Source organism: Phodopus roborovskii, unplaced genomic scaffold (assembly GCF_943737965.1).
Source record: "Phodopus roborovskii unplaced genomic scaffold, PHOROB, whole genome shotgun sequence".
Taxonomy (NCBI): domain Eukaryota; kingdom Metazoa; phylum Chordata; class Mammalia; order Rodentia; family Cricetidae; genus Phodopus; species Phodopus roborovskii.
The window spans coordinates 23,092,089-23,104,117 of NW_026125052.1; the positions used below are offsets into that span (position 1 = coordinate 23,092,089).

A 12,029-nucleotide genomic window follows, 5' to 3' on the forward strand; every position below is an offset into this window, starting at 1 on the left:
GGGCAGTGCTGGGTGGAGGGAATGCAAAATTGAAAAGACCTGCGTCTGTGTGCAGTAGTGAGGCCATAGCTCCCTCTCATGGCTGTGAGGGGAGTGAAATGAATTGATGAAATGCAGGGTAACTTACCCAAGACAGGACAGGTGGTAGTAGATTACTAGTGAGAAACCGTAAACTCTGGAAATTCATTTTTCATGGATAAGGTTAAGTTGTGGAACAGGACAGCTTTTAAGGCAAAGTTTTTCCCCAGTCCATAGTTTGTAAATATGTGACAAGTTGGCTGTTATATATTATGGAAGTATATGTATGGTAGTTCATAGGTTTTTTTTTTTTTTTTTTTTTTTTGAGACCTGGTTGTTTTTCTGTGTAGCTTTGTAGACCAAGCTGTCTCTGCCTCCTGAATGCTGGAATTAAAGGTAGCACCACCACCACCCAGTGGTAGTTCATAGTTTAAATGAACATATTGATTATGGATATATTTTTTCTCTTTTTTTCTTTCTCTTCAGTTTTGGGGTTTTTAGCTGGAAATATACACAAATTAATATATGTGAATTAATTTTCTTTGAGGTTCTGTAGATTGAACCTAGGGCTCAGACATGCTAGACACGTACTGCACCACTTACTAAACTATACTTGGCTCTTTTTAACTCGTTATTTTGAGACCAAGTCTGTATAAATTGTCCTGTCTTACCTCGAGATCACACTGTAACCGAGTAGACACTGAGCGTTCAGAGTAACGGCATTACATGCTTGGAGGTGTGTGTGTGTGTGTCTGTGTGTGTGTGTGTGTGTGTACCAGATGTCAGCCTCCTTTCACTTTGTCCTTTGAGACAGGGTCTTTCACTGAACCTGGTACTCATCTATTGGTAGGCTAGGTAGTCTGTGAATTCCAGGAACCTGCCTGTCTCTGCCTCTACTTCAATAGGATTGCAGATACAAGTGACAATGCCTGGATTTTTTTTTTTTTTTTTTTTTTTTTAATGTGGGTGTTGAGGATCTGAACTCAGATCCTCATGCTTAAGCGATAAGCTCTTCTAGCAACTGAGTCACCTCAACTACCTCCTGGATATATTTTAATATGTTAGTTTGTTTCTGGTTTTGTCAGTTTTATCTCAATTATATATTCAGTATATATGAAGAATTAATATTTTTAAAAGTTTAAGGGAGAATTGAAGGACTTTAAGATTTTGGTATAGAGTTCAGCGAATTCTTTCTTATATATGTACAGATTTCACAATCTTATCTACAGTTCATGTGCAGAAGAGTTGAATGTCGCTGGTAGTTTTCTAGTGCGTCTCCTCTCTATTCAGACTGTCCTTCACTTAGGACATCTATGAACTGTTGGCTGTTCTCTCTGCTTGTGTTTTCCTTTTTTGGGACCCATACAGTGGACTTAGCACACAACCTTTTGAAAAGGATTTCTTTCACTGTAGTTTGGTCATGTTATTTTGTGTATCGATATTCATTCTTTGTTGCTGAGTGCAGTGCTAGTATGTGTGATTATATTGCAATTTGTGGGCTGTTTCCACTGTTGGTTTTTTAAAAAGTTGCTCTGAGCACCACATTTGCACTTTTTGTCTGGATATAGATTTTGCATTTCATTGGTCATATGGTGAGTGCATGGTTAGCTTTGAAAGACTGCCCTGTTTTTTCACATTCTGGTTGGCAGCACACCAGAGTTCTGTGTTTTCCATCCTCACCTGCACTTCCCATTTTTTGGCTTAATTATGGCTGTCCTTACATGTTGGGGTGTTGCAGTATGGTTTTGGTTTTCATTTTCTTAGAGACTAGTAATGTTAGACATCTTTTTATGAACATAATTGTCATTATTTGTATTTTTCTTTGGTGAAGGGATTGATGTTTTTAACTGCCACATAGGAGTTATGCATGTTTAGAAGGGTCAGTACTGTGTTTAAAACCATGTATACAGTCTGTATTGACAACAGGGTAGTTGGTACAACTATCATTTCAGAATCTAATCATTCATTTGTTTTCATCATCTCTACTCTGTTTTTTAAAACATACAATTAATTACTGTCAAAGGAATTGATTTTTGTCAATATTTTTACTGAATGGTTTTTATTCTTATTGATAAGTGATGAGAATTATTTGTATTTGCTTTATTAATACTATTTTTCTGTGCTGGAGGTTGAACCAGGGCCTCATAGCACACATCACTGTTACCACGGAGCTATATACTTCCCCAGCCATTCATGTGATATTGATATTTATTTATAGATTCAGAATTTTCAAGAATTCCCCCCAGTCTCTATTTTCTCAGTCCCTTAATAGAGTCTTCACAGATCAAAGCTTGCAGGGTTTTGTTTTTTTTGGGGGGGTTGGAGTGTGAAGTCCAATATTGTATATCAGTTTTTTATTTGTGGATAATTCTCTTTTTGCTTTAAGAAAGCCATGGAGATCTTTCCCTTTATTTTCAGTTTTTACAGTCTGCACTTAGGTCTAGTATTTATTTGGACATAATTTATATGCATAATATAGCATTATTGTTACAGCATCACTTGTTATAAAAATAGTCATCTTCTTTGATTGTGCCTTTTCTGGGAATTAGGAGTCCATATTTGTATTGGTCATTTTGTGCTTTCTGTTCTTTTTTCCTGGTCTGTTTGTTCTCTGGGCAGTACCATAATGTCTTGATTACTATAGCACATCTTAAACTATGGTGATTTGAACACTCCAGCTTCATGATTTTTCAAAATTGTAGTTGATACTCTGATTGTTTTACCTCTCATATAAATTTTAGAATTTATTGTCTGAGTTTTGATTGGAATTTCATTGAGTCTAGCAGTCAATTAAGGAGGATTGGTATTGCATCGACAAGTTTTCTTTAGTGTATTTTATCATGGTTTTATAGCTTTCCTCATATAGATAGTTGATGCTTAATTTTAACTCTTTCACAGAACGGGTTCTGGAAATGGAAAGTGAAGAAGAAAAATGGGAGAAGCTGGATGCAGAATTTGATCACTTTGTGGTAGATATGAAGCCTTTTGTTCTAAAATTACCCCACAGGTCAGGTAAGTTAGTGTTTGAATTAGACTCTTCTTGTTTTTGAGATAGTCTCACTATGTACCCCTGGGTGGACTAGTGTTTACCATGTAGCACATATGGCTACCCAACATATGGCAACCCAACTGCCTCAGCCACCATATCTAGCTGAAATTAATTTGTTAAAATTAAAAATATGATTTAATCAAACCAGTTATATTAGCTGTTGTTTTGTCATTGCTGTGGCCTGTAAGATGCATGTTTAGAACTTGTTTTGGCTCACAGTTTGAGTGTTCAGCCCTCAGACTGTGGGGAAGGTCTGGTGTCTGGGGCTTGAGGCAGCTGGTCACATTGCATGTGTAATCAGGAAACAGGGGAGTGAATGCTACTCAGCTTCAATTTGGCCCCTCCAGCCCATGCATGGCACTACCAACATATAGCATGGGTCTCTCCTCTGCAGTTAAATCTTTCTGGAAATACCCTCATAAACACACCCAGAAATGTTTTTCTATGGTGACTCTGAATGTCTTCAATCAAGATTAAATGTCGTGCAAGTAACTGTCAAAATGGAAATGAAGTTGGAATTCCCTTTTAAAAACATTCCTTAATTCTAATGTTTACCATTGATGTAGGGTTGTATATTTTGTGCTGTTCCAGGATAAATGAAAATTTAGTGGCAGTGTCCCTTAAGCTTTGGCAGGATTTTATTGTGATGCCATGTCATATGTCATGAGCTTAAAAGCATGAGATCTTAAATTTAGGTTTGTTTCTGTCTTCACTTGGTCTTTTTCTTCCTCCTTTGGAAATGACTTCCAGTTCATGAACCCATTATTAACCTCTGACTCTTTAAATCTGATTAACTGGTAAGACCAACTGTGAATGAGTTTTTGTTGCTTTCATGCTTCTCATTTCTGTCCTATTATTTCTACTTTTGTAATGATACTGTTTCAAGATAAACATGTGCAGACATTTTAAAGACATCAGAGGGCAGCTGCATAGAATTTAGAGACTCAGGGAGAGCCTCTAAGCTGCAGTGGTTGTATTATTGACTGTAGGGGTGATTAGGATTTGGCAGACATTGAGTAGGGGGTGTGGAGTGGGCCCAAGAAGCTATGGGTTTTATTTCTTCCAAGCTATCATTTCCGTGAGCTGTCTGAGTGCACTTTATATTCAAAGTGAGGATCTGATTTAATTCTATAGACTTATGAAAGGAGCTGCCTTGAGGGACCAGAGTGTGACAGAGAAATGATGTGGTCTTTGCTCATTGTTCTGGAGCCTGCAGCCTTCTCTGGCCTTCCCTTGAACTGTCTCCTTTTGCTTCTTTTCTTACCTTGTTTGTCCTTAGCCTCTCCTTCTTCCTCTGTTGCTCTTCAGATCTCATGGATCAAATTCCATTCTTTCCCATTGGTCACTGACTCATGATGACTCCTAATAGTATATAGTGATACATGTGCATCGATCTTCTGATATTCTACCTTTAAAAAAATTACCACATATTAATTGCACAAAATAATGGGTTTTATTTATGACATTTTCATACATGTTATGAACATTATATTTACTTTGATCATGGTCATTTCCTTTATTGTCCTCTCTTGTCTCTTCCTACTTCTGCTTTTTCTTTTCCTCTTATGTAATAGTGACCCTTCTTATTTCCATGTCTTTTTTATTTATGTCTAGATTCTGTGTATGAGAGAAAATGTGTGGTATTTGTCTTCCTGAATCTGGTTTGTCATGTAGATGACATGATTTTGTTCTTGTCTGAATAAAATCACACTATGTATACATACCATATTTTCTTTATTCATTTTCCCATTGATGGAAATCTATGTTGATTCCAGAACTTTGATAATCACTTTTTTTTTTGTCTTGGAGCTGCCAATTAAGAAATTTTGTATTAGGATTTCCCATTATGAATGTGTCTCCAATCAGACTATTCTCATATTTTGTCTTCTTTTAAAAATAGATTTTAGGTATTTAGAATTTCTGAACTATAACCTTAGGTTCATACACATTGTCTATATGGAATATTCATGGCCCCCTTTTACTACTTCATAATGAACATGTGGGAACTCATCCCATTTAAGAGCTAGAAATTTGTACCAGCTCATCTAGTCTTACAGCTAAAGCTACCTTTGACAGTGGGCTTTTCTACCTTTTTAAGTAGAGAATTAAGCTCTTTATTAATCAAGTTGTACCAAAGTATGTGCATTGAATATAATGTGATGTCAGTTTGCTAGAAGACACGATGATAATATTATTTTCAACTATTTGCTCAAGCTTATTAATTATACTTATATATTTTCTGTTTATATAAGGTACACTGGATATTCATAAAGTTTGTTTGGTGATTATATACTTTTCAGAGCAAAAAAAAAAAAAAAAAAGAACACACACACCGTTTTAGAGGCCTACCTCTCATGCCTGTTAGTGAGATTACAAAGTGGTAAATCCAGACTTAGTGATTTTTTTTTGTAGGCAAAACAATAAATGAATATGACCTTTATAAGCCAAGAGATTAGTGATTTGTATAATATATGTAATCCACAAATTGAGTTAGACTGATAAAAATATCAGAGTAGTCTTTATGAGAGTTAAAAATCCTGTGTCACAGAAAGTTAATACACTCAATGGGTCATTATATGTGGATTAAATGCGCTGCTTTTTAGGTAGAGTTCTTAAAAGGATAATTATTTCATGAAATTATTTACTCAATTATTTTAGAGGTAGTAAAGGGAAACCTTAAATCAGCTATAAATCCCTTGGATTATTGGCTTTAATAGATAAAATGTTTGGATTTGTTTTTAGAGGGAAAAATTTACTGCTTGGTAGTCAGAAATTGTGCTTTAGCATTTGGTGTTTGTATAGTTAGAAGTTAGGGACAGCCTTTTCAGTATGTCTACAGTTAGTTTATTGATGCAAAATTTTATTTAAATACATGTCTAATTGTATTCAGAAATTTAATTTTTTATTAACTATCAAAGATAGATTTCAGGAATCTTTTTTAATGAAGTATATATTTATATTTGTGTTGCCCAACTGCAACTAACAAATTTAAAGTCTAGACTGGCGTGTACAGTCATTTTTTTTTTTTTTGAGCCCACAACCATTGTTTTGTTATTATAAAATTTTATTGAAATGTTGCCACACAGTTTGCTTACATATGGTTTATTAATACTTTCTTGATAAGATGATCATCTAGAGTAAGTTACAGGAGAAATCACATCATTTGGAAAGCTTGAAGTGTTTATAATTGGGCTTTTTACAGAAGTTGGCTGATCCCTGTTCTAGACAATAGTAGATATTTATATAGGCCTTTATAATTTAATGTTTTGTCATTGATATTAGGTTTTACATAGCTCTTATGTATTTACAGAACGGCAGAGGTGTGCTCTTTGGATCAGAAAATTGTGTGAGCCCTCGGGAACAGGTGCAGGACTCATGGGTAGGAAGAATCGGAACCTGTATGCAAAGCTGTTACTGCATATGCTTAGGCGGGGTGTACTTGAAGGCCCCTTTTCACACCGTCCTGAGCCGGGAACACTAAAAACATTGCCATCATATATGGTAGGTACCTTCGACCACTGCTTAGTAGTTTCATCTCATTAAAATGGAGTGTGATGTATCATCTCTTTGGGAAGGGCAATAATATTGAGTTATATATGCTAGATAATACATAAGTTAAAACATTTTTTCTCATCCATTTTTCCTCACTTTCAATAGAAAACATTCTTCTCCTATATTTTATTCACTTATATTACCTTATATAAAAGAGAATTTTAAGACTGATGTTACGAGCAGTTTTCCCATCAGCCTGGTCCCATAGCCACACCAGCTCCAAATAACACACAGAAACACTATATTAGATATAACATTGTTGGCCTGTTACTAGCATTTCTTATTGGCTAGCTCTGTTTTAAATATTAACCCATTTCTATTAATCTAAGTATTTCCAAGTGGTCTTGGCTTACTGGAGAAAGGGTTCAGACCTCAGCTCTCTTAGTCCTATATTTTTAATCTCCTCTTACCTCTCTCCAAATCCTCCTTGTCTCCTAGTCTGGCTTTTCTTGCTTTCCTATTTTCCAATAGTGCTTTATTCATTAACCAATAAGAGAAATGTATTATGGAATGACATCTCCCATCATCTTCTCTTTTCTGTCTAAAATAAAAAGAAGGGTTTTAACTTTAACATAGTAAAATATATAACAAAACAGTTATCAAATAAGAACCACAGTTTACAATATTTAGTACATTAACATTTAGCAATATTTAAAGAAATTATTTTATTATCTATCCTATTTTTGTGAGTCTAAAGTCCTATATGTAACTTATCTTTAATCCTAACTAAGGAAAACTATAACCATAACTATCTGTCTTCAACTCCATCAAAGACCACAGAAGGATAATATATAAACTCTAGAAATGACAGAGACATCTTGCTACCTGATCAGTTACCTGAAGTTCTTCTGTTAAGTTCCATCTTCAGCCTATAGGCATAGTGTGTCTGGCAGACTCCTCAGCAAAGCAGGAAACTTTAAACTGTCTACCTATATTGGCAGTTTGTCAGTCACTTTCCTCTGTGTCCTGTAGACTGTTTGGCAGACCCTTCCATGAAGCAGGAATCTTGTAGCAATGTTCATCTTGTATCAGCAGTCACTTTCTTGTGGATCCTTCAGGTCCAGTTTATACAGCATAAAGTCAAATAGTTCAGAAAAGAGCAGTTTCTTGCCCAAATGGCTAGTCTTGCCATATTGGAGGCAAACTCCATAATGAGTTTCTTTGATGTCCATCTTCCTTTCTGACACAGGCGGTATTGCCAGGAGCAGTTGTGCCTCACTGTGAAGAAAAACCCTAAACCATTTTAAATGCCATATTCTGTGGGTCTTTGAAAGATTTGAAGAATGCCTGTTCATCTCAAATACATGTCTGTATATTTAGAAACCTCACCAACCTAACTCTAAGTTTTGACTACTATAGGTAACTATGTATAATCTGACTTAATCTATCTATAATCTCCCGTCTCCCCTCCCTCCCTCTTTCCCTCTCTCCCACCATCCCATATCCCCCTACCATCCTCCCCTCCCAACCGCCCCCCACTCCACTTGTATGGTGATGCCTTCCAGGAGGGGTCATCTAAATCTGTCAAGTCATTTGGAGTAGGGACTAGGCCTTCCCTCCTGCCTCTAGGTTAAGGGAGTATCCCTCCATGGGGAATGTTCTCCCAAAGTCCTTTTGTGCACCAGGCATACAACCTGATTCCACTGTCAGAGGTCCCTTAGACTGCCTAGGCCTTCTAATTGAGACCCACCTTCAGGGGGTCTGAGTTGGTCCAGTGGTGGATTCCCAGATATCAGTCTGGGGGCCCATTAGCTCCTCCTTGTTTAGGTCATCTGTCTCTATGTGTTTCTGTAGCCCGATCCTGTCCTCCCTCTCTGCATCTGGTTTCCAGTTAGGCTCAGTGTTTCATTGTGGGTGTCTGCTTCTGTTTCCATCAGCTACTAGATGAGGGCTCTATGATGGTGGATAAGTTAGTCATCAATCTCATTATCAGGGAAGGGCATTTATAGTAGCCTTTCCACCATTGCTCAAATTGTTAGTTGGGGTCAGTCTTGTAGGCCTCTGGACATTTCTCTAGAGTCAGTTTTTTCTTCAAACCTATAATGGCTCCCTCTTTTATGGTCTCTCACCCCCTCTCGTCTATTCCAACCCCTAAATCTTCCTAGTCACACGTGCTTTCCTCTCCTTCCCTTCTCTTTCTCCTAGCTCCCTCTCCACTCACTACCCCACTTAGGCCTCCCATATGCTCAGGAGATCTTGTTCCTTTCCCCTTATGTGAAGGACCTTATATCAATCTCTTAGAATCCTCCTTGTATCCTAGTTTCTTTGAAGGTATGGATTATAGGCTGGCGATCCTTTGCTCTATGTCTAAAATCCATAGATGAGTGAGTATGTACCATGTTCCTTTTTTTTTGTGCCTGGGTTACTTCATTCAGGATGGTTTCTTCAAGCTCCATCCATTTGCCTGAGAATTTCAAGATTCCATTGTTTTTTTCCACAGAGTAGTATTTCATTGTATAAAAGTGCCCCATCTTCTTTATCCATTCTTCAGTTGAGGAGTATCTAGGTTGTTTCCATGTTCTTGCTATTATAAATAATGCTGCTACAAACATAGTTGAGCACATGTCTTTGTTGCATGGATGTGGATCATTTGGGTATATGCCTAAGAGTGGGATTGCTGGGTCCTGTAGTAGACTGATTCCCATTTTCCTAAGGAACTGCCATACTGATCTCCAAAATGGCTATACAAGTTTGCACTCTCACCAGCAGTGGAGGAGTGGTCCCCTTTCTCCATCCTCTCCAGCATAAGTTGTCATTGGTGTTCCTAATTTTAGGCAGGAGTAAGATGGTATCTCAGAGTTGTTTTGATTTGTATTTCCCTGATAGCTAAGGATGCTAAGCACTTTCTTAAGTGTCTTTCAGCCTTTTTGATTTCCTCTATTGAGAATTCTCTCTTCAGTTCTGTACCCTATTTTTTAATAGGGTTATTTGGTGTTTTGGTGACTAGTTTCTTGAGTTCTTTGTATATTTTGGAGATTAGTCCTCTGTCAGATATAAGATTGGTGAAGATCTTTTCCCTGTCCGTGGGCTGCCATTTGGTCTTGTCAACTGTGTCATTTGCCTTACAGAAGCTTCTTGGGTTGAGGAGGTCCCATTCATTAATTGTCAATCTCAGTGTCTGTGCTACTGGAGTTATGTTCAGGAAGCAGTCTCCCTGTACTAATTTCTTCAAGGGTACCTCCTACTTTCTCTTCTAAGAGGTTCAGTGTGATGGGATTTATGTTGAGGTCTTTGATCCATTTGGAGTTGAGTTTCGTGCATGGTGATAGACATGGGTCTATCTGCAGTCATCTACACACCATTATCCAGTTGTGCCAGCACCCTTTGTTGAAGATCCTTTCCTCCTCCCATTGTATACTTTTAGATGTTTTGTCAAAAATCAGGTGTTCATAGGTGTGTGGGTTAATAACAGGATTTTCAATTTGATTCCATTGGTTTACCTGTCTATTTTTGTGCCAATACCAGGCTGTTTTCAGAACTATAGCTCTGTAGTAGAGCTTAAAGTTGGGGATGGTGATGCCTCCTGAAGTTCCTTTATTGTAAAGGGTTGTTTTGGTTATCCTGGGTCTTTTGTTTTTCTATATAAATTTGATTATTATCCTTTCAAGGTCAGTGAAGAATTGTGGTGGGATTTTAATGGGAATTACATTGAATCTGTAGATTGCTTTCGGCAAGATTGCCATTTTTACTATGTTTATCCTACCTATCCAAGAGCATGGGAGATCTTTCCATTTTCTGGTATCTTCTTTAATTTCTTTCTTTAAAGTCACAAAGTTCTTGCTATATAGGTTTTTCACTTGTTTGATAAGCGTTACCCCAAAATACTTAATGTTATTTGTTGCTGTTGTAAAGGGTGATGTTTCTCTGATTTCTTTCTCAGCCCCTTTGTCATCTGTATATAGTAGGGCTACTGATTTTTTTTTTTTTTTTTTTTTTTTTTTTTTTTTTTTAGTTTATCTGAAGGTGTTTATCAGCGGTAGGAGTTCCCTGGTAGAGTTTATTGGGTCACTTATGGAAACTATCATATCATATCATCTGCAAATAGTGACAGTTTGACTTCTTCCTTTCCAATTTGTATCCCCTTGATCTCCTTTTGTTGTCTTATTGATTTAGCTAGAACTTCAAGTACAATATTGAAGAGATATGGAGAGAGAGAGGGCAGCCTTATCTTGTTCCTGATTTTAGAGGAATTGCCTTAAGCTTCTCTCCATTCAGTTTGATGTTGGCTATTGGTTTATTGTATATTGCTTTTATTATGTTTAGGTATGTTCCTGTTATCCCTGATCTCTCCAAGACCTTTATCATGAAAGGGTGTTGAATTTTGTCAAAGGCCTTTTCAGCATCTAGTGAGATGATCATGTGGTTTTTCTTTTTCTGTTTGTTTATATGGTGGATCACATTGATACATTTTTGTATGTTGAGCCATCCCTGCAATCCAGAGATGAAGCCTACTTGGTCATGGTAGATGATTTCTCTGATATGTTCTTGGACTCTGTTTTCCAGTATTTTATTGAGTATTTTTTGCATCAATGTTCATGAGGCATATTGGTCTGTAGTTTTCTTATTTAGTTGTGTCTTTGTGTGGCTTGGGTACCAAGGTAATTTTTGCCTCGTAAAAAAAGTTTGGTAATGAAACTTCTGTTTTTACTGTGTGGAACAATTTGAGGAGTACTGGTATTAGCTCTTCCTTGAATTTCTGGTATAATTTTTCACTGAAGCCATCTGGCCCTGGGCTTGTTTTGGTTGGGAGGCTTTTGATGACTGCTTCTATTTCATTAGGGGTTATAGGTCTATTTAAGTTGTTTGTCTGTTCTTGATTTAATTTTGGTAAGTGATAGTTATCCAGAAATTTGTCCATTTCCTTTGAATTTTCAAATTTTGTGAAGTACAGGTTTTCAAAGTATGACCTGAAAATTGTTTGGATTTCCTCAGTGTCCAGTGTTATGTCCCCTTTTTCATTTCTGATTTTGTTAATTTGCATGTTCTCTCTCTTCTTTTTCATTAGTTTGGATAAAGGTTTGTCTGTCTTGTTGATTTTCTTGAAAAACCAACTCTTTGTTGCATTGATTTTTATTTTTGTATTATTTTTCTGGTTTCTACTTTATTGATTTCAGCCCTCAAATTGATTATTTTCTGGCATCTACTCCTCCAGGGTGAGTTTGCTTCTTTTTGTTGTAATGCTTTCAGTTGTGCTGTTAGTTCTCTAATGTGACTATCCTCTGTATTCTTTATATAGGCACTTAGTGCAGTGAACTTCCCTCATAGCACTGCTTTCAAGGTGTCCCATAAGTTTGGGTATGTTGTGTCCTCATTCTCGTTGAATTTTAGGAAGTCCTTAATTTCTTTCTTTATTTCTTCTTTAGCCCAGGTATAGTGCAATTGCTCATTATTCAGTTTCCATGAGTTTGTA

General features: G+C 36.8%; 1 protein-coding gene across 1 annotated transcript in view; it reads left to right on the top strand.

The window, feature by feature from the left end:
• Cep112 (centrosomal protein 112) overlaps nt 1-12,029 on the top strand; it is a 382,234-nt gene that overhangs the window by 11,290 nt on the left and 358,915 nt on the right. The window contains exons 3-4 of the mRNA XM_051182944.1: nt 2,914-3,030; nt 6,378-6,568. Coding sequence (XP_051038901.1) covers nt 2,914-3,030; nt 6,378-6,568 — 308 coding nt within the window. The remainder of the gene's footprint in view (nt 1-2,913; nt 3,031-6,377; nt 6,569-12,029) is intronic.